The 24,229-nt window shown below is 33.5% G+C and overlaps 1 protein-coding gene and 1 long non-coding RNA gene across 2 annotated transcripts; one reads left to right on the top strand and one right to left on the bottom strand.

The window, feature by feature from the left end:
- Positions 1–7,922: 7,922 nt before the first annotated feature.
- Positions 7,923–8,557, bottom strand: LOC132255222 (uncharacterized LOC116803646). Its single transcript, XM_059743222.1, has one exon. It carries the CDS (start codon positions 8,457–8,459, stop codon positions 8,106–8,108), a length of 354 nt encoding a protein of 117 aa, XP_059599205.1. The 5' UTR covers positions 8,460–8,557; the 3' UTR covers positions 7,923–8,105.
- A 13,598-nt stretch (positions 8,558–22,155) lies between these two features.
- Positions 22,156–22,765, top strand: LOC104881713 (uncharacterized). Its single transcript, XR_002031949.2, has 2 exons — positions 22,156–22,228; positions 22,350–22,765. It is a non-coding gene; the product is annotated as an uncharacterized LOC104881713 (long non-coding RNA).
- Positions 22,766–24,229: the final 1,464 nt, after the last annotated feature.

Here is a 24,229-nt window from a genome sequence, read left to right as displayed (position 1 = left end):
ATGGATTAATTTCTCATATCTATTTTCAAAAAAGCTTGGAGAGAGTATCATATATTTTCTTTGTAATTGATTTAAGATGCACGCATATGTGGAATTAAATTAACTACGTAAGAAAACTAGCCATTTGGGTAAATTCTAGGTATTTTCTTCCTTTATGACCTATTCAATTTCTAATCTCCTACAGGAAAATTCTATTAGTCAAGAGTCAAAAAAACCCTTCAACTAAGCCAAACTACCAAAAACTCTAGTCATGCCAATGGCAGTATTCATATAAATAACCGGTGATCGTTCTCCTCCATATATCTTCATATTGCTCACATAAAAATATTGCTCTATTTTATTATCTCCTGTTTGCTTAACCCATCCAAGATCATCATGAGATTTCTCAAAATTGTTTAAGCTGTCACAGCAGTCGTTCTCCTCCACAGTGCTAGTAGGGTTCTTGATGGAGAGAAAGAAGAGTGGATGAAGATAAGGATTGTTCCTTTGAAATCTATGCTTTCAGGACCTGTCCCTCCTTCAGGACCAAGTTCATGCGGCCATATCCCCGAAAAAGGCTCACCTTGTCCCAATGGAATGAAGTTTGCGGGTCATGCCTTCCTCCCCATAGAGCCAGTTCGCATGCCAGCACTCCTGTTGTCATGGCTACTGAACATAAATGAAGCTCTAGCCTCCACCATGCATAGTCATCACTCAACATCAGAAAATCTTACGAGTCCTGAGCACATAACTACGTATTTTAGGACTTTTATGGGACCACAAGGAATAAACTGAATATGTAGGCCTTGCATTTGTTGTTTTTGTTCTTTTATTTTATATATTTTCCTTCTCATAGAAAAAATAATAATAACACAAATTGATTGTATGTCATTCGTGTATTCTTTTTCTCCATTTACAGTTTGTGCCCTGGTGGACTTCTACACTTTGTGATATATATAGAAATAAAAAAGAGCAAGTTGAATGATGCATATGCTCATATATGCTTGCTGGTTGTTGGAGTACTTCCATTTTCATCATCTTTGTTCGGCATTCATCCATGTGTTTTGTCAAACTTTGCTCATGCATCCAAGTTTACGGCACTTATATGCTAGAGAAGAGGAAAAAACCTAAAATATATCGTTTCTCCTTTTGCAACAACCAACGAGCCCTTAGTAAGCTTCCAAATCAAAAATATCTTTGGGCCTAACTTCTTTATCTTCAAAAGTATTTGACAAATCTTTGATGGTGAGAAAATCTTCCATCATGGACTTCCACATAGCCTAATTTGAATTGTTAAGTTTTATCATGGAGGTTGAGTTCCCTTTTATCTCCATCCCTTTCAAGAATAAAAGTTCCACAACCAAGCTCTGATACCACTTGTTGGGAAAATAAAGGGAGAGATCTAGAGTATTAACCTGTCAAAGTTAAAAGATTCTTCCACAAGAATAACAACCACTCAACAATAATAACCACCTCTCAAGAATAATAACAACTTAAGAAGAATCAAGAACAACAATCAATAACATTCAACCACAAAAGAGGATACCAAATATAACGTGGAAAAACCCTTTGAATAGAGGTAAAAAACCACAAAGAAAATTTCTTCTACTTCAATAAATAGGGATACAATAATTAAGTCCTCGCTTAAGGTAGGAATCCATCACCCAATGAAACATGAACGAAAGAAATTAGGGAGAAAACGTACTATAGGAATTCCCCAAAAAGGTTGATGAAAGGAACTTGTAACTTCACCCTTGAGCCTTAAAACAATGCCCAGAAAAACAAATCTTGATCTTCTTTCCTTTTCTCAATCAAATGCCCTTTTCTCTTAATACCATAGCCCTATTGCTATTTTTATATCCATATTTGGGCTTAGGAAAAACCTAAATATAAAATAGCCTAATATATGGGCTCATGGGCCAGACAAACATAGCCCAACAACTTCAAACTTTTTCAATCTATTTTTACTTAAAATTCAATACACCCTTTGCTTATATCTCTTCACTCTTTATGCATTTTTATTTCTCTTACTAAATCCTATTTAAAACCTTATATTTGTAAAGTCCAATGGATGAACCCAAAATCAATAGTTTCCTAATCATAGTCAAACTCGAAAAAGGTAATTTACCAAAACACAAACTCTATTATAAATATTGACTTTCCTAAATATAATAAATAGATAATTTAAACCAAATACCAACAATCTCCACATTGATTAAAATTTCTCAATCTTGCATAATTAACGAGAATAAATATGTGCCAAATTCAAACTATCATCGAACTTGATTTAAGAAATTGTCTTTGTTTTCTTTATAACTTTATTCATTTTGAAAGTATTTTCATCCTTGTGTTAATGAGTACACTTAGTGAAAAACGGAATCTCAATCATCTTGTGGCATCCATCTACTTTGAGAACTTCTTTACTACTAGTAAAAGACTTTTCATGATGTGACTCTTCCTTCATAGCTCCACCTAAAATTATATTTTCAATCAAATTGTATAAAATTTTTCACCTTTTTCCCTATCATAGCTATCAAAACACTTTAATTGATATTCATAATATCATTTATATTTTTTTTTTCCAGAAAAATCATAGAGAAGAGTATCCAAAGCCTCTAAAGAAATTAAACTCTTTCTCAACTTAATTAGCAATATGCTAAACATTACTCAACATTCTCATAATACCATCAAACATCCTCACCTTTATGGTATCAATCTTAATGACTTTAGAACTTGAATCATTGCCCATTTAAACAATAAAATTTAAAATCTAAGAGTCAACAAAAATTTTATCGACTATAACAAAAGGAAATCATCTTTCTTATTAAACTTTTTATCAACAATATTAGTAAAATTTGAAGTATATTGGAATTCAAGATTTTTTCTTACTACTTGGTGTTTTGATCAATTCTTCATAATTTCTTCTTATATGTCCCTTTCTATGGTTGTAATAACACTCCTTCTAGAACTTCATTCATTTTTTAAAACCAATGCGTACCCCCAAAAGGAAGTTCTAAGTTATAAGAAAGACGCTCCAAAGTTCATTCCACGATTAGGGGGTCTAATCTTATTTAACGCTGACCTAATTTGGAAGTGGTTTTTCAATTTTTTTTTTCTTTATTAAATGACTTTTACCAACTATATATTCTATACACCTAATTTGATGACATTTGGAGCTCTTACTAGTAGATAATAGCTTTCGCCACCTTGTTTAATTTCATGTGAACAAATTAATGTTAGATTAATGGTAAATCCTCCTCAAGAAAATTATGATTAAGGACAAGCAAGGCAACCCTGCAACTTAACATTAAAATCATTTTCATTTTTTTTATTTATAATTTCTTATGTTTTAAAGGTCATGCATGCTTTAGTGTACAAGAATCAAGATTTATTCTATGATAAAGTCTATAAAATTTAAAAATAATTATAAACCCATAATAGACCCAAATAATATACACTAATATTTTGGGAATCTAAAACTATCTTAGCACGTAGTATTGAAACCCATTGATATTTTCCAAATAAAGGAATTTCTTATTCTCTTGCATTATTGTGTTTTTTTGTGTATAGTATTTATACACCTATTGTAATAGATTCTTGAATGGAATATCAGTTATGTGATTTTACAATAGTCTTGAAGATTCTTCTGGTGTAGCCATTTTTTCTATTGCAGGTAAGTTGTTGTGACTTGAGGTTGTTGCAGTATGGTGAGTGTTATCACCAAATTCTTTCCTAATGCAAACAGATTCAAAATCAAGTGGAAATTTACTATTTGGTTCTATTTTCAGTGTACTAACATGTAAAATTAACAAGGGGTCAAGATCTAGCCAAGACATAAAAAAACTTTAAGAAACACATGTGGTTCAAAAATACCTAAGCTAATCTCTATTTTCAATCAATTTGTTTGAAATTTTTGTACTAGGATATTATGGTCCAAAGGATAGATAGACTTTTAGATGGTTAATTCTTTAAAGAATATATTCTTTTAAAAGCATTTAGGAGTCTAATATCTTTCAAAAAAAATCTTAGAATTTTGAGAAATTCAAAATTGTCTAAGTATCAAGGAAAGAAAGAAAATGATTAGGAAAATAATTTTATCATGTTTGGTTTTTCCATATGAAAAATATGAAAGAGAACCAACTGTAATTAAAATTGGTTAGAAATTTATATATTTTAAAATTATTTAATATTAAAATAAGTAAAATAAATTTTAAATAATGCATGTATAATAATAATTTATAAATTTTAAATTTATTTTTTATTTTCCTTCATTTATTTATTTATTTTATTTCTATCATTTCTTTTTTCTTCCCATCATATTTTCCTTCAAATATAGCCTTGAGCTTGTGTTTAACACTTCATCCATAACTTCATTGATTTTTCAAAACTAATGCCCCCTTAAGGAAGTTCAAGTTATAAGAAAGAATCTCCAAAATGCCTAGATCAGACAGTGTACTCATATTTAATGCTAACCTAGTTTGTAAATATTTCTTAATTTTTTTTATTAAATGACTTATACCAACTAGTATGCGCACCTAATTCAATAGGGAGAAAATTAAACATGCCGACCAATGAGTGACTCCTAATAGGTTTAGCCAGCTTGCTGAAACACACATAAATAAATATATATCTATATATATATATATATATATATATATATATATATAATTTTTTATGTTCAAAAAGGTCATAAGATGCATGTCCATGTGTACAGTAATCTAGTAATTTCAGACGTAGTTTCTTCTTTAAGACCCTTTTTATAAATATATTCAAATGCACTTTGGCATTTGTATGTACATGTTAAAAAGTAATCCACAAAGGAAGTAATTTTCAATCTCCCAAAGCAAAACACTATTAGTAAGTCGTCAACAGTCAAAGAAACCCTTCTCACTTTGCCATTAATTTATAAAAAAAACGCTATTAGGTGTTCTGAGCCCCTTTCTCAATGAGGCATTTAGAGCCATATTCTCACTTTGGCTTCACAGCCACTTCTTACTTAGAAGTTCATAGCGACTTTCTCAATTAGGCGTTTAGAAGCACATTCTCAATTAGGCATCCTGAGCCACTTTCTCATTTAGGCATTTAGAGCCACTTTCTCATTTAGGCATTTAGAGCCACTTTCTCACTTAGGCATTCAGAGCCACTTGCTCATTTAGGCATTTGGAGGCACATTCTCAGTTAGGCGTTCAAAGGCACATTCTTAGTAAGGCGTTTAGAGGCACATTCTCAATTAAGTGTTTAGAGCCACTTTCTCACTTAGCCATTTAGAGCCACTTTCTCACGCACTTAGGCATTCAAAGCCACTTGCATAGTTAGGCCTTCAAAGCCACTTTCTCACTTAGGCGTTCACAACCCCTTTCTTAGTTAGGCGTCTAGAGCGACTTTCTCAGTTAGGCGGTCAGAACCACTTTCTCGATTAGGTGTTTAAAGTCACTTTCTCAATTAGGCATTCAAATGCACATTATTGGTTAGGTGTTCAGAGGCACTTTCTCACTTAGGCATTTATACCCATTTTCTCACTTAGATGTTTAGAGCCACTGGCTCAATTAGGCGTTCAAAGCCACTAGTCTAGTTAGGCGTTCAAAGCCATTTTCCCACTTTGGCCTTCACAACCACTTTCTTACATAGGCATTTAGAGCCACTTTCTCAATTAGGCATTCAGACACTTTCTCACTTAGGCGCTCACAACCACTATCTCATTTAGTCGTTCATAGCCACTTGCTCAATTAGGCGTTCAAAGCCAGTGACTTATTTTGGCCTTAAGAACTACTTTCTCATTTAGGAATTCATCACCACTTTCTTAGTTAGGCGTTCAAAGCCATTGTCTCAGTTAAGTGTTCAGGGCCACTTGCACACTTAGGCATTTAGAGTCACCTTCTAACTTAGGTGTTCGAGGCCACTTTCTCACTTAGGCGTTTAGAGCCACTTTCTCACCTTAGTGATCAAAGACACTTTCTCACTTAGGCGTTGAGAGCCACTTTCTCAGTTAGGCGTTGAGAGCCATTTTCTCACTTAGGCCTTTATAGTGACTTTCTTAGTTAGATGTTTAGAGTGACTTTCTCAATTACGCATTCAAGGCCACTTTCTCAACTAGGCATTCAGAGTCACTTTCTCACTTAGGAGTTAAGGGTCACTTGCTCAGTTAGGTGTTCAGAGTCATTTTCTCACTTTGGCATTCACAACCACTTTCTCACTTAGGCGTTCAGAGTGACTTTCTTAGTTAAGTGTTCTGAGCCACTTTCTCAATTAGAAGTTTAGAACAACATTCTCACTTTGTCGTTCTCACCCACTTTCTCTATTAGGCGTTTAGTACAACTTTCTCAGTTAGGAGTTTAGAGGCATATTCTCAGTTAGGCATTCATAGGCACATTCTCAATTAGGCGTTCATAGCCACTTTCTCGCTTAGGTGTTTAGATCCACTTGTTGAGTTAGGTGTTCAAAGCAACCGTCTCACTTTGGCCTTCAACACCACTTTCTCACTTAGGCGTTTAGAGTCGCTTTCTCAGTTAGGCCTTCAAAGCGACTTTCTCAATTAGGCATTCAAGGTCACTTTTTCACTGAGGTGTTCATAGCCACTTTCTCAGTTAAGCTTTTAGAGTAACTTTCTTAATTAGGTGTTCAAAGCCACTTTCTCAATTAGGTGTTTAGAGGCACATTCTCAATTATGCGTTTAGAGCCACTTTTTCACTTAGGCATTTAGAGCCACTTGTTTAGTTAAGCATTGAATTAATTTTTAAATCGTGAATTTAACCATTCCCATGTTGTTTTTTTTTTAAAAAAAGTAACCTGTTATTATTATTATTATTATTATTTTACATTAATGCCTTCTACCATTTCAAGTATTTAAAGTAACCTGTTTTAAAAGAAAGTTATTTTTACAAGAAAATAATAAGAGTATTTTTGTCAAAAACCCTTTTAATCGAATAACCGAGATAGTGATTCTTTTTCATTTATCATATATGCATATTAATTTGTCCAGCTAAAAATATTTCTTTGATCATCTCCTCTTTGCTTAACCCGCCAAGATCATGAGGTTTCTGGACATTGTTTTAGCTGTCACGGCACTTCGTTCTTGTTCTGAGCGTCCAGCCACACAGTGCTGGTAGGGTTCTTGATGGGGAGAAAGAAGAGTGGATCAAGATAGGACTTGTCCCTTTACAGTCTCTGAATTCAGGTACTGTGCCTCCTTCTGGAAGCAGTTCATGCAGCTGTATCCCGGAAAAGGGCGCTCCACCTTGCCATAACGGAATAAATTTGCAGGTCATGCCATGCCTCCCCCGGCGGTTGTCATGGCTACTGGACAGTAAACATATATAGATGAATGAAGCTCGCTCCTCCATGGGAGCCACCAAAATCAGAAATTCTTACAATTCTCTAGCACCAAAATATACTTCTAATTAATTCTAGTGAGACCATAAGAGTGAACTGATTTGCAGGTCCTGTATTTTTTCATTCTTGTGATAAAGTTTGTGTTTGTTAGAACAAGAAAGAAATAATCATTATCACTATTTACTTGTGGTACCCTTCTTAAGTTTTTATGCTATCTACAAAGATAAATGAGAAAAAATGAATAAGATGGAAATCATATGGGCATACATATCTTTGGTAGCTGATTTACCATCTTCATCATGTTTCTTAGTTTTGCAATCATGCATGGAATAGGAAACCCCACTCAAGCGTTTCATCCAACTTCGTGGCACCTGATTATGTGTACGAATTCATATACCTTCGCACAGGCAATTTGGGTTACTTCCAACATTTACGCTTGCGAATATATTTATTTATTTAACTAGCTCGTCTGTTTCTGCTAAATAAGGTTGATAAAAATTTATTGATCCTCCTCTTGGTTTCCTGTTTTTGGTGTGTTTTTTTTTTTCTTCCTGTCATGGTTTTTAGGACCGAAATAAAGATCAATATTTTCAATACAAAATATGATTGCATTATCAAGCACTAAACTCAGTTTACATGGCATCTTATCTAACCAGTTGAATTGGTTATTCTTTCTAAACCAAGTATATGAAATGAATTAAGGTTAGAGATAAAACATATATACTAATCATAAGGATTGGGATCTATCTTCCACATCTAACTCATCAGCTGATCCATGCACAAATATGATTACATCATTAAGAGCTGTGATCTTGGTCATAGCCATCCTTAGCAAGGGAAGCCATGGCAGCATCCTCTGCCAGCATGTACGCGGAAACGGCTGGAGGTGCAGTTGCAATGTCGTCAGCTATATTCTTTTCATTGAAGGTGCATCGCCCTGCCCTTTGTTCTGGGATGTGAGTACAAGGACTGGGGCCGGATGGCAGCACTGGACCTTTCTGCAGAGACTGAAGCACAAGACTGTTTCTCTTCGCCCATTGCCCTCCTCCTAGTAGCCGCATTGCTTCAAGTTCTCGGAAACTCCAAGCTGAGAGAAGCATGAAATTGAAAAGCACCACCAAGAGGACTAATTTCCTAGAACTGAAACCCATCTTCGAAAAGAAATGAATGGATCGTTTTATATGAATAGAGAGCGGGGAAGATGTGAAGAATAAGCAGCTTTGGGGTGCTGCAAAAATGGTATATGGAAAAGTGTATATATATATATATTCATAAATGTAGACGCTGGGCCTTCATAACAAGCATGCACACAAATACACAATTTGGAAATTTGGAAAGGGCTTCTGCTCTTGGATCGTGACAATGCATAAAAAAGCTGATGCATGTGAATAGAGTCGTCAGTCATATTCAAACATTTGATTGTTGAGGAGGATGTCACGTAAAGGCTGTGAGCATCACGACCAAACCAACAAACATTCAAGCCCCAATTCACTAAAAAAATCCGTTCCCACCATAAACCTATTCTTTGATCAAACTTAGTGCCCCACAAAGGAAGTAATCCACTAATCGTCAGTCAGAAAAGTGGTATACAAACCGTGAAACTTTTTAAATGCGACAGTTTGCATGAGACCAATTCTAACTTAATTTGGAAATGATTTTGGTGGCCGCCATGCTGCTACTTTATTCGGTGGGGCAACATCATGCAAAAGTATGATGTTACAGGTTAATTAATAAGCTAAATTATTGAAGTCATGCTTTTAAATATTTCAATATCATCCATTGTATTTTGAAGAAGCAGCAATTCACAGACATGAAGTGGGAAGTAGATATTTTTTATTTAATTGATTTTTATTTTTATTTTTACAAAGATCATAATTATCATTGTATTTAATAACAGTAAATTTTTTAATTAATTAATTTATTTATTTTTGGGATGGCGGATGCTTACAATTAATGACCTATGAAAACTTTGTCATCGTATGTAATTCATTGGGTTAGATTTAGAGAAAACATGAAATAAATCCCTAAAAATAATTACACATGGATCTTTCATATGTGGATGCATGCATTTAATTAGAAACAAGAAATAGTATATATATATATATATATATATATATATATATATATATATTTATATTTAACCCAATTTGATTTCACAAGTGCAAAACTCTCGGCAAGCTCACATGCATGTCCTTCTAGTCTTGTGCTAGAAAATTAGAACTCTTGAAAGACAAAGGCAAAATAGGAAGACTATCTTCCAACAAATGAAAAAAAGTGTTGAAATTATGATGCATTTTCATCCTTTTATTGACATCATGACATTTTTCAAAATTTTTTAACTTTAAAAATTTTATTGATGACTTTATACCTATTATAAGATCATAATTTATTTGTGAATTTATAATTTGATAACTTGATAATTCACTAGTGACTTTATAACTTCTATTTGTAACCTTGCAAGTTATTGTGACTTTACAACTTTTGTAACCTTACAATTCATTGTAACTTCGCAACTTTTGTAACATTACAATTCATTAGTGTCTTTACCTTTCTTTGTGGCATTGCATTAATTCATTGTATATTTACAACCTTTTCTAACTTTACAATTCATTAGAATATGTTAACTTCTAAAGTAAATGTCTATAATTAATAAACTCATTCATATGTTATGAACTCTTCATATTTCAATAAGTTAATTGTTTCTTCTCAATAATCTGAGGTGAGGACATGTAGCATGGGACCTTCGTGGGATCTCTACATCTCTAGTAAGTTTATTCCTAATGAACTTGTCAATTACAATCATATTTAAAACAAATTACAATTTCACCCAAAAAAAAAGAGAGATAGATTAGTAAGTTCCCCACTTACACATCAATTCTTCCACTAACTAATATTCCTTACAAGTTTTGAAGTCGGATCAAGATAACTGTCATTCCCTAAACTTATAAGTGTGTCACCTCTTATAATTGGAAATTTTAGGAAAACCAATTTAGAAAATCTTAATATATGACATACTAAATAGATATATACACTTAAAAAAAATTCTTTCTAAATTGACTGGTCAGTATTTGTAACATAGTTTCATTTGTTTGTATCTTTATCCTTTGGTCTCATTTACTTGTACCATCATTCAATGGACTATAAAGAATTTTTGGATGAGGTACTAAACACTCTTATGATAGTCAAATAAACTTTTATAGTAAGGATCATCGACAGTACAAAATGATACTTTTTTGTTAGATATCAAAAAGGCACCATGAATTAGGCATAGTCATATATGCATATATAAGTCTCATTTTTTTGTAATATAGTCTTATTTGTTTGCACCCTTATAGTTAAGTCTCATTTACTTGTTCCCTGATTTAGTAGTTTAAATTTCATAATACATATTCAATGGTCCAAATGTGAACTTCGATAGGTATTAATGCAATACCTTAGCATTTTCTTTACAATAATTATCTTTTGCTCAGAAGATGATGAATTATACTTAATATTTTGCTTTGATGAGCTGTCATTGATTTTAGTAGCTCTTGGGATCTCTTTGGTTTGTTGAATGCTCAACACTTGTTAGTTCGATTTATCCATTTTGGCCTTTTGAGACTTTGATGCGTGCTTCATTAAGCATTTAGTGTGGCATGCACATTATCTTAATTAAAAAATATGTAGACAATATAATAGTTGAGAATAATTAAGTATGGAGATGACTCAGCAAATTAATTTTATCATTCCCAATTAACACTTCCCAATCTTCGGCTACATACTTTCACATGGAAACTCTTTGAAACCACCTTTTTAGAACAATCTTAACTTCTTGATGCCTAATTAAGAACAATATTGGATTTTACTCCAACAAATATAGAATCAGAAAAAGAGATGAGTACAAAATTGAATAAACTCTTTTAATAGAAAATTTTTCACTGTCACTCAATGTTATGCTCTTAGTCATAAGATTTTCCACAACCTAAACACTCAATTTGAAAATTAATTACAGGCTCAAGGAGGATAGCAGGATAAACAGAAGAAAAGCATTATATGCATTTTTTTAACATTTTCTCAAGAGATTTGAACAGAAAAAAACAAGATCATAAACAAGCTTTGTGGTGGTCTGGAAATGGTGGTATGTACATGCGTATACATCCCCAGATGATGCCCCATTTTTAAATTAAGGACATTGTCTCTTAGGTCTTGATAATGGGAAGGTTGGTACATGTGAGTGGAATCATCTTCAAAAAGTTGATCAATTCTTAATTAGGAGTATATGTTACGAGAAAAAGCAGCTTAACATCTAGAAGTCTGACCAAACCCCAAAATTTCAAGCCTCAATTCAAGTAAACACGTCTCTATCAAAACTTTATTATTCGTTCAACGTAGGAAGAAATTATAGTATAAGCAAAAACACACTAGCGTATAGACCATGATCCCCTGATGGGCCACTGCAGTACAGCAATCTCAAAACGCAAGCCCCCATTGAACAACTGCCGTCCCTTGGTGTGAATGTAAAATGAAATGAGAAATTAAACTTTGCCATTCAGGTAATTCAAGGGCAGTTTCTCCTTTATGACCATTCAATTTCCAGTCATCTTGTGGCAAAACCTAATAGTCAAGAATCCAAACCCTTCAAACAAATCAAACAAAGAAAAATCCAAGTGATACTGCTGGAAATGCATGCATATAAATTACAAATAACACGATGTCCTCTACATATGCATATCATCGATTCACATATCGTATTGATTTCATCTCCTAGCCTGTTTGCCTCACCACCAAGATTATCATGAGGTTTCTCAACATTGTTTTAAATCAAAAAATACTCTTATTATTTTCTTGTAAAAATAACTTTCTTTTAAAACAGGTTACTTTAAATACTTGAAATGGTAGAAGGCATTTATGTAAAATAATAATAATAATAATAACAGGTTACTTTTAAAAATAAAAATAAAAACATGGGAATGGTTAAATTCACGATTTAAAAATTAATTCAATGCTTAACTAAACAAGTGGCTCTAAATGCCTAAGTGAGAAAATGGCTTTGAATGCCTAGGTGAGAAAGTGGCTCTGAACGCATAACTGAGAATGTGCCTCTAAACACCTAATTGAGAAAGTCGCTTTGAAGGCCTAACTGAGAAAGCGACTCTAAACGCCTAAGTGAGAAAGTGGTGTTGAAGGCCAAAGTGAGACGGTTGCTTTGAACACCTAACTCAACAAGTGGATCTAAACACCTAAGCGAGAAAGTGGCTATGAACGCCTAACTGAGAATGTGCCTATGAATGCCTAATTGAGAATATGCCTTTAAACTCCTAACTGAAAAAGTTGCACTAAATGCCTAATAGAGAAAGTGGGTAAGAACGACAAAGTGAGAATGTTGTTCTAAACTTCTAATTGAGAAAGTGGCTCAAAATGCTTAACTAAGAAAGTCACTCTGAACGCCTAAGTGAGAAAGTGGTTGTGAATGCCAAAGTGAGAAAATGGCTCTGAACACCTAACTGAGCAAGTGACTCTTAACTCCTAAGTGAGAAAGTGACTCTGAATGCCTAGTTGAGAAAGTGGCCTTGAATGCGTAACTGAGAAAGTCACTCTAAACATCTAAATAAGAAAGTCGCTATAAAGGCCTAAGTGAGAAAATGGCTCTCAACACCTAATTGAGAAAGTGTTTTTGATCACTAAGGTGAGAAAGTGGCTCTGAACGCCTAATTGAACAAGTGGCTCTGAACGCCCAAGCGAGAAAGTGGCCTCGAACGCCTAAGTTAGAAGGTGACTCTAAATGCCCAATTGAGAAAGTGGCTTAGAATGCCTAAGTGTGCAAGTGGCCCTAAACACCTAACTGAGACAATGGCTCTGAATGCCTAACTAAGAAAGTGGTGATGAATGCCTAAATGAGAAAGTGGTTCTTAAGGCCAAAATAAGTCACTGGCTTTGAATGCCTAATTGAGCAAGTGGCTGTGAACGACTAAATGAGATAGTGGTTGTGAGCGCCCAAGTGAGAAAGTGTCTGAATGCCTAACTAAGAAAGTGGCTCTAAATGCCTATGTAAGAAAGTGGTTGTGAAGGCCAAAGTGGGAAAATGGCTTTGAACGCCTAACTAGACTAGTGGCTTTGAACGCTTAATTGAGCTAGTGGCTCTAAACATCTAAGCGAGAAAATGGGTATAAATGCCTATGTGAGAAAGTGCCTCTGAACACGTAACCAAGAATGTGCATTTGAATGCCTAATTGAGAAAGTTGCTCTAAAAACCACCAGCCGGTCTTTTCTCTCTCTTTTTTTTTTAAATAAAAAATAAAAATCTGGATGGTATTCTTTATGGCTGAATGGTGCACTTGATCTCTCAAAAATATGCTGCTTGTGCTTTGGAGGAAAGATCCCCCAATGGTGCGTGGTGGAAGCTCTTAAAATGCATGGACTTTGGCCCCTCCAATGGTGAATGCGTACTGTAGAGTTTTAGTGGCAGCCTCTCCTCCTTATTCCTCCTTATTCCTCCCCTTTTTAATTGCGTCCTCTAGATTTTTAAGTGGCAGATCCTCTTCCCCAAGTCGGCTGGGAGTTCTTCTTGGCCCCCACCCTTATCCAAAAACACTAGCCCTATTTTCATTGGCCTTTGGCAACTGTCCCATGCGAGGACTCCTTTGTCCAAATTCTATGTTTTCTCCACCGGAAAAATCCTTTTTAAATTTTAAAAACCAATCCATGCATATCACCCAAGGAGTCCCACCTTGTTCAAAAACTTCTTCACCCCTATTTCAACTTTCCGGTGATCTTCAATAACGTCCAAAAGAGTTTCCTTCCTTCTCAAAGTCTTACAAGAATCAACTCTTCTTATCCGTTGATTTCCCTAAAAAATATATCAAATTATTAAATCAAATAAATGAATAAAAAAATTAGAGAATGATAAAATAATAATAGTTATAGCAAGATAATAAATAAATAAATAAAATAAATGAATAAATAAAAGTGATTGACAATAATAAAAATAAATAAATAAATAAAATAAATGAATAAATAAAAGTGATTGACAATAATAAAAATATATAAATAAATAAAATAAATGAATAAATAAAAGTGATTGATAATAATAATATAAATAAATAAATAAGTAAAAAAGAAAAATGAGCCATGCAAGCCATGCAACCATGCGAGTCATACAAGTCACGCTAAGAATGTCTAATGGGCCAAGTGTGCTTGAGTGACCTAAGTGATCTAGGTGTGCCTAAGGCGGTGCCTAATAGGCCAAGGATACCTAGGTGGGCCTAAAGTGATGCCTAATGGGACAAGCATACCTAAATGGGCCTAAGTGAATCTAGGCGGTGCCTAATGGGCCGAGTGCGCTAAGTGAGCCTAAGTACTAGACGAGCCTAAGGTGTCTAAATGGGTTTAAGTGAACCCAGATGGGCCTAACGTGGTGCCTAATGGGCCTAACGTGGTGCCTAATGGGCCAAGTGTGCTAAGTGGGTCTAAGTGACCTAGGTGGGCCCAATGAGTGTTAACCTAAAGTGTAGTAATGGGTCATAATGAGGAGCTGGATAAATCCCCTCAACTAAAGTCTCAAAGGTAGCTTAGAAAAGATAAGTTACATGAGTAGTAATGGGTCACCAAGGAATTGCTATAAAATACCAAACAAAAACTTAATAGGATATGTGCTAGGAAGGCAAAATGGAAGGTCTACACTTAAATTTCATGTGTCCACTTCAGTGAGTTTCTTGAAATGGTTATGCCATTTATAAATTCCTTTATAAAACAATCTATGAAAATAAAATCTTGTTAGGATCGTAGAGTTATCTCATAAAAAAAACCAATTGACTATACTTATTTTGAGGCTTATAGTGTGTGTAACCATCTATAGCATTAAACACTCATCCCAAGGTCATTTTTTTCATGGAGCAACATTGTTGCATACCTAATAACCCCTCCTCCAACATGAGGCTTTTGCAACTCCAACCTTAAAACATAGCTCCAATACCACTTGTTATAATAAAAAACTTAACCATCTCATCTTAAAACCAATTAACTATCAGTGAGATTAAGTTAATTCTTTTTATGTGGCTTGATGTCATTCATTCATATTCATCCTACTACTTATCGTAGATCTCCGATCTTACATACTCATCCCAAAATTAGAAGCATTATTGCATACCTAATAAATATGTTGTTTCCTTTTTCATCATTTTTGTTTCTCATGGTGTTAGGACATTTTTATGTATTGACAATTTTATTCATTTTCGTTATGGATTAGAAATCTGTTTAGATAATAACTTACCCTCTATTAAAGATTCAAGGGTATTGTGTGTTCAACTAGGTAGTCACAAATAAGTTTGAAAGATTTTGTTAAAGGCAAATTAATTTTTTTGGAAGTTTTAAAATTGAATTAAAATGTCTTCTTTAATTATTGGCAACTTTGAGATTTTATTTTTAATTAATTTTTAGAAAGTTGGCTTTTTTTCTTTTTTTAGAAAATTATTTTTAATACATTTTTGAGAAGTCGATATTTTATTTTTAATTAATTTTTAGAAAGTTGATAATTTTATTTTATTTTTAAATAAAATTCTTTTGTTAATTTATTTTTGGAAAGTTGACATTTTACTTTTTAAGAAAATTTTGTTTCTAACTCTCTAGGGTCATAGGCATATACCTTACCTAAATATGTTTTTGGGTTGGACACTTTTAGAATCAACCAACTTACCCTGTTATTCTCAATTTCTCAAGAAAGAATTTACAAGATTGAATTCTAGGTTTTGTATCCCCTTAAAAGTTGAGAGGAATCCACTGAAGTATTGGAGGTACTACATCGCATATGTGGATCGAAGTATAGGTGCTAAATAGTAAGTCTTTAGAGTAAAACGATCACATAAATTTGTGTACTTAATTTAATCTCAAATAGTGAATTGTAAATTAGAGGTCTTAAGCCTCATGGTTTTTTATCACCATAATTAATGTGAGAGTTTTCCACATAAAAAATTACTGTGTACGTATCTTGATATTTGATTACTTTGAGTATAGATCATGTATCTTGATATTCATCATTGGTGCATAAATTAACAATTTAATATTTTGAACTTTATTGATAATTTAACATGCATGTTAGTAGACCTAGTTTTATAAGCTATGAATTTCACCCTCGGTTAAGGTATATACAAGGTCCAAAGTATTGGCTGAGACAAGTGCAACTCAACCAAGTCGTATCCGCCTTGGGCAAGCCCCCTATGAAATTGATATTTGAGTTTGACTTGAAGATGGTGTGAATCAATTCAAAATGAGAAGCAACCTAGAACTTGAGTTGAGGAGAATCAATCACAAATGGTTTTAATTTCATTCACCTATTTGTAGAGAAAGAAAAAAAAGGTTTGACAGAGAAGAAGAGGATGGGGAGGATGGTTTTATCCTCATTCATCTAATTGGAAAAAAAATGGGTTTGAACGAGAAGAAGAGGATGTGAAGGATGGTTTTATTCCCTTTCATCCTATTGCAAAGAAAGAAAAAAAAAGGGAGGTTTGAAAGAGAAGAAGAGGACAATGAGGATGAAGAAATTGGTCTTGGGTAATAAGCTAATGGATTTATCCATGGGTGATAGGGTATTTATAAAATGGGTAATGAATATAGTGGTATTTATATCATGGGTAATGAATATAATGAAATAAATAGAATTGTAAATATAAATTATAAAAATTTAATTTAATTATATTTTAAAGAAATTACTAACTTTTTTTAATACAATTAAATAAGATGTATAAATTAAATTTTATTAGATAACATATTACTAAAAAAAAAAATTACTTGTATCAATATTAACAATTGAAATTTTTTATAATTAAATAAATTTAATATAAAGATATTAAATAAAAGACTTTTAATATTAAAAAATAATAAACATATTTTTATGTTTATTTAAACAATATTAAATTTAATTAAACTTAAAATTTTATAAAAAGTATATTTAATTATATACATTTTGCCTCTCATCGGATACTAATCAGAGATACCAACACCGATGTGCCTCAAGACCTCCTAAGTTAATGACCGAGACTATGATGTTGAACCATATGTATGTACATATATTGAGAACCCATCACTTAACCAACACAATTAACACTTTTATCATGTGCCTTTGGGGAAAAAGGGAGAAAAGTTTTATATGGATTTTTCTTGCATTTTCTCAAGAGATTTGAACAGAAGAAAACAAGATCATAAACAAGCTTTGTGGTGGTGTGGAAATGGTATGCATATGCGTATACACCCCGGATGATGCCCCATTTTGAAAGGACACGCACTGCATCTTAGGTCTTGACGATAATGGAAAGGTCGGTGCATTCGAGCCGAATGATCTGCAAAGAGCTGATCAATTCTTAATTAGCAGTGTATGTTACGAGAAAAAGCAGCTTAACATCCAGAACTCTGTGACCAAATCCCAAAATTTCAAGCCTCAATTCAAGTAAACACATCCCTATCAAAACTTCATTCTTTGCTCCAGATAGGAAGAAATTACGGTATAATAAAAAACACAGTACTATACGGACCACGATCCCAAGATGGGCCACTGCAGTACAGTAATCTTGAAACGCAAGCCTCCATTAAACAACTGTCGTCCCTTGGTGTGAACGTAAAATGAAATGAGAAATCAAACTTTGCCATTCAGGTAATTCAAGGGCAGTTTCTCCTTTATGACCATTCAATTTCTAGTCACCTCGTGGCAAAACCTTATAGTCAAGAATCGAACCCTTCAAACAAATCAAATAATGAAAAGCCCAAGTGATACCATTGGATATGCATGCATATAAATAACAAATAACACCATCTCCTCTACATATGCTTATCATCCACATATCAAATCGATTACATCTCCTAGCCTGTTTGCCTCACCACCAAGACTATCATGAGGTTTCTCAACGTTGTTTTTAGTGTCATAGCACTTGCATTTCTTCTGAGTGTTCAACCACACAATGCTACTAGGGTTCTTGAAGGAGTGAACCGTGAGTACTTGATAGAGAAAAGACGTGGTCTTTCAGAAAGTCCTCAGCAGATGGGACCGGTCACTCCTTCTACCCCAAATCCATGTGAGAAACCCTCCGTTGGAGGCCCTCCTTGCAAACACCCGCCTGCATCTCCTGCAAGAGCACATGCCATCGCTCCGGCTGTCAAGGTTACCATGCACAAGTGACATTTTTACAGGCCATCAGATCCAAGTATACGTAGTTCATTGTCGTGTTTGTCATCTGAATAAAGTGATTTGCAGGTCATTTTAGATTTAGTATCTGTATTCTGTTTTCATCTTTTGATGACGTTTATATTAAACGAATAACGTAGACAAGTTCTATGCATTCTGTGTATTAATTTCGCTCTTGATGTGTGTTGTAACAATGTGAAGTTTGTACACTTCATGATATATAAATAAAAAGAAGAAAGTTGAATCATGAACAAATTTTTGCTTCATGATCTTTTGCATGGTTGAAACTCAACAGTCTATTAATTAGTGATTTACTTTTATTAGAAAGTAGAATATATTATCATAGAATGGATTTGCCCTGTAATTGAACTTTTCAAATTTGTGAATCAAATTTTAAAGCATGCGGTCTTTTATTTTCTTTTTTCTTTTGGGTTGAACAGATTTTGTTGTCTTTGCATATATATTTTTTCTATATTTTCATTCTATATTTTATGGATATATGGGAAGAAGAAATCAAAGCAATTGGGCTGTTGAGAGGCCCATACTAACCCAAATCTTTTGACCTTGTAAGGATGTGATAGTTTTAATGTCAAGGGGCTAAGGATCAATGCATGATTATTCAAATCCTATTAAAATCTCATGTAACCTTGTGAGGATTGTTTTATTTTTATGTTCTTGAACTAACATTATTTGCATAAAGCTTCCACTGGCACAACAGATACTATGCATTTTAACATCTCCAAATGTTCATAAACCAGATATTTGCCGATGCAAGTGAAATAGACATGCTAATCTATATGAATCATACTCATTTTTAGAGGTTTAGATTAAAAAAGCTAGTTACTATGATTTGTCCTCAAAGAAAAGTCAAGAAATGAGTAGAAAGTCCAAGGAGCATAGGAAATTTTTGTAAACCATGCGTATTGTTGATCCAAGTCAAACAAAATCTACCTGGTGTTTGCTATATCAAACTTGGAATATTTGAATAGTAAGGCCAAACTTATCATCTTGTAACATGGGTATTTGTGTGTGTATAACACGACAACGTGACCCAAATTAATGCTCACTTATTGCATTGTTTGTGTTGTATGATTAGCTTTTAGCTAGAATGCTTTTTTTTTTTAAATTTAAATAATAATAAAATAAAATAAAAAAATTTAAATTCATGTGTATGTTGAAAATAATGAGTATAGATCATGCATCTTGATATTCATCATTGGTGCATAAATTTATTACAACTTAATATTTTGAACTTTATTGATAATTTAGCATGCATGTTAGTAGACCTAGTTTGATGTGTTATGAGTTTCACCCTTGGTCAATGTATATACATATATTGATCAAAACCCATCATCGAACCAATCTAATTATCTCTTGTATTGTGTGCCTTTGGGGAAAAAGGGAGAAAAGTTTTATACACATTTTTCTTGCATTTTCTCAAGAGATTTGAACAAAAGAAAACAAAATAATAAACAAGCTTTGTGGTGGTGTGCAAATGGAATGTATATGCAGATACACACCCAAGTGATGGCCCATTTTGAAAGGGCAAGCATTGTGTCTTAGGTCTTGATGATGGAAATTAAAGCTGGTGCATCTGAGTGGAATCATGTCCATAGAAGTGTTAGGAAGTGTCCCCAAATTCCTAATTAGTATAGATTCTTTTTTTTTTTTTGTACAGAATATTATATAGAATATTTTTAGGTTGATATATTATTGTAATATTAGACTTCCTTATAGAATAAGAAAGGTTATTGGAAATATCTCTATAAATATTATAAGTCATGGGGAGAAAAAGTTATGAGATGAAGATGTGCCTATAAAGACTATACGAGGTGAATAAAAATATGAGGAAGAACGAGAGTTGCCCAATGGAGTGAGAAGCTCATGATAAGGTAGGGATACAAAGAGTAGAGAAACATGGGATGTTTCGAGAAGCCAATAATTGTATCTGGTTATGTCCTTTGTAATGTTCTGGTTCTGTCCTCAGTAATGTTCTTTATTGTATAGTGGAATGATTCTCTCTCATTCGTTGACGTAAGCATGGTTGGTCGAACTATATTAAAAACTCGTGTATCGTATGTGTTATTGATTTATGTTTGTGTTCTTGATTAACGATGTTTGCATGAAAGTTTTCCCTATCATAACAAATTGGTATAAGATATTGGGTTGAAGATTTATGGAAGATTAAAAGACCACGGAGCACACAAGATGAAGGCAAAAGGAATTTTCAGTGAAGGTAGAGTCGATTGCTCTCTCGTAGTGATATAATACAAAAAAGTTTGTGTCATGGAGAGTTTGAAGATTGACTTCATGGAATTTGGTCTAAGGTGGAGATTGTTAAGAAGTGCCCAAATTTCTAATTAGTATAGATTTCTTTTTTGTAAAAAATATTATATTGAATATTTTTGGATTGATATATTATTGTAATATTAAACTTATAAAATAAGGAAGGTTGTTGGAAATATCTCTATAAATATATATTCTAAGTCGTGAGGAGAAAAAATTATGTGATGAAGATGGGCCTGTAAAGACTATATGAGGTGAATAGAGGTGTGAGGAAGAATGGGAGGTACTCTGTGGAGCAAGAAGAGTCATGATAGGGTAGGGATATGAAGAGTGGAAAAACATGGGATGTTTTGGGAACCCAATAATTGCATCTGGTTATGTCCTCTGTAATGTTCTTTATTTTATAGTGAAATAATTCTCTCATCTATAGACATGGGCATGGTTGGCCGAACCACGTTAAAACCTCGTGTATCATTTGTGTTAATTATTTTGTCTTTGTATTCTTGATTAACGATGTTTACATGAAAGCTTCCGCCATCGTAACAAGGACTATATGTTACGAGAAAAAGTAGTTTAACATCCAGAATTGTGACCAAACTCCAAAGTTTCAACCATCATCAATTCAAGTAAACCCTTGGTGTGAATCTAAGAATGAAATGAGAAATTAAACTTTGATATGCATTCAGGTAATTCAAGGGCAGTTTCTCCTTTATGACCATTCAATTTCCAGTCATCTCGTGCCAAAACCTATTAGTCAAGAATCCAAACCCTTCAAACAAATCAAACAATTAAAAATTAAAGTGATTACATTGGATATGCATGCTTATAAATAACAACTAACACCATCTCCTCTTCATATGCATATAATCTACATATCCAATTAATTTTTAGTTCATCTCCTGTTTGCCTCATCACCAAGACTATCATGAGGTTTCTCAACGTTGTTTTTACTGTCATAGCCCTTGTTTTTCTTCTGAGTGTCCAGCCACACAATGCTGCTAGGGTTCAGCAAAGTGGTCCTGTCCCTCCTTCTGGCCAAAATCCATGTGGGAAAACCCCCGTTGAAGGCCCTCCTTGCAAACATCCACCTGCATCTCCTGCAAGAGCACATGCCACTGCTCCGGCTGTCAAGGCTACCATGCACAAGTGACATTTTTACAAGCCATCAGCTCCAAGTATATGTAGTTTATTGTCGTGGTTTTCATCTGAATAAACTGATTTGCAGGTCATTTGAGCTTTAGTAACTGTATTCTATTTTTCATCTTTTGATGAAGTTTGTGTTCAACGAATAACATGGACAAGTTCTATGCGTTTCTGTGTATTACTTTGGCTCTTGATGTGTGCTGTAACCATGTGAAGTTTGTACACTTCATGATACAAAAATAAAAAGAAGAAAATTAATTGAATCACCACGTATCACTAGAGCATTGGTGAAGTAGTCATGGTTACCCGCTTAGTCAACCCAGTGCCACTAGAGTCAAGCTTGTGAGTCTGGCATCAATCCTCTTGTCAATATAATAAAAGGCAATAAAAGGCTCTTTTCTTGTCATTTTGATCCTCATTGATCCATCTCTTTGTCTTTGTTCGTGTATTTCTTTCTTCACAGGGAACTTGGATAAAGTCCACCTTTGCTGATGACTTCTGCAGTCCTACTTCATCAATATGCATGTACGCTGCTTTCAATAAGAGAAAAGATTTTCCCCGACTTTCCTGAGATTCCGATAAATGGAGCGACGAAGTCAAATCCCCCATTAAAGTTAGCAGACAAGCATATGGAGTTGTTTATCAAATAAAATCAAAAGGGTGGGGGTTCTGTGTCCTAAAAATGTGTTCCAACCGCCTCAAAATCCCAAATGCCTTACTCTGTTTTTTAGTCATTCTTTTCTCCCACAAGGTTGAGTCCTGGAGCTCTGCGGTTCTAAACATTCTGTTGGCTGAAATTTTCAACTTCAAACAAGGGTGGAGGAGATAGAAGAGGGGCATTCTTTTGGATGATATCTCTGAATAATGCATAATACAATTGTGAGTCCCAGTTCCATGTAGAGGAATTTTATATTTTTAAGCGCTGACTCTTCATTCATGTCTGGCTGTTTTATGGGTTACTCATGAATGATTTTACTTCATTTTCATTCGTTTGATTCCAGAAAAGAGCCTCATTTTCTGATGGCCATTGATCTTTTAAACGTCTAAAACTTGATAGTCCATTAATCAGTGATTTACTTTGATTGGAAAGTAGAATATATATATATCAACATAGGGTGGATTTGTCCTGATAAGACAAGCATTTCGGACACTAGACTCTTCATTCATGTCTGGCTGTTTTATGGGTTACTCATGAATGATTTTACTTCATTTTCATTCGTTTGATTCCAGAAAAGAGCCTCATTTTCTGATGGCCATTGATCTTTTAAACGTCTAAAACTTGATAGTCCATTAATCAGTGATTTACTTTGATTGGAAAGTAGAATATATATATATCAACATAGGGTGGATTTGTCCTGATAAGACAAGCATTTCGGACACTAGGAATAGTAGGTTTTTCAATCAAAATCCTTACCATCCCACTGCTAAGACATTTTGAAGACGACTAGTATTAGGTTTTTCAATAGTAGGTTTTCTTAATAGTAGGTATGACCTTTGATGTATCATATTGACTTCTATTTAATTTAGTATTCTATTACTTTATAAAATATCTCTCTAATTTATAGTATATCAAGGAGAATTAATTTGTACTTGTCCTTATTTTGAAAATAATTCCCAAATCTCTATTTAGTGGCTGGTTTTATCTCAATGAATTGGATAGTGATAGCCACATGCAGCAAGAGAATAAGTCAAATTTGGTTGCACAAAATTAAAGCTTTGATATATGTTTATTCCTAATAGAAATTTGACATTCATGTCAAAATAAAAATTTGTAAGACTAAGGCTTTCTTCAAGAAGTGTTTTAAAAAATAATTCTGAAAAATGGTTTTCCAAAACAGTTTTTAAAAATGGTTTTCTAACGTTTTATAAAGCAAAAGTTTTTTTGAAAACTTGAAATGTTCTTAATTTGTTTTCTATATTTTCTATATTTTTAAATATATTCTTAAAATAAATTTTATTTTTTCCATTTTATTTTTAATTATTTTTTAAAATAATTTTTAAAAATAGTTTGTATTCTTAAAACTGTGTTTTGTTTTCTAATTATCAAACTTGTTTCCCGGTTTTTTATTATAAAAGATAGAAAACTATTTTCAAAAGCAATTATCAAACATACCTAAATCTTCTTGCATCCTAACAAGATTCTTAATTCCTTAACAAAAAAATTAGTCTTTCTATCGAAGTACATATTTTGAAGCCATTTAACTTAATCTTTAAATTAAGCTTTGCGACAATCCATTGGCATAAAAAAGAAGAAAAAAAAAAAAAAAAGGAAATGGATAGATGCAAAAAACCCAACTCCTAAAACAAGCCTACGAGCTTCGATCTTGAGCATGGCCACCCTTA

This window comes from Vitis vinifera, chromosome 15, assembly GCF_030704535.1.
Source record: "Vitis vinifera cultivar Pinot Noir 40024 chromosome 15, ASM3070453v1".
NCBI lineage: Eukaryota > Viridiplantae > Streptophyta > Magnoliopsida > Vitales > Vitaceae > Vitis > Vitis vinifera.
Note: the sequence above shows the minus strand (reverse complement) of the source record. Positions and strands in the feature narration are given on the sequence as shown.

Coding starts and splice junctions, on each gene's coding strand:
- LOC132255222 (XM_059743222.1), bottom strand. CDS start 8,459: ATGGGTTTCAGTTCTAGGAAATTAGTCCTCTTGGTGGTGCTTTTCAAT.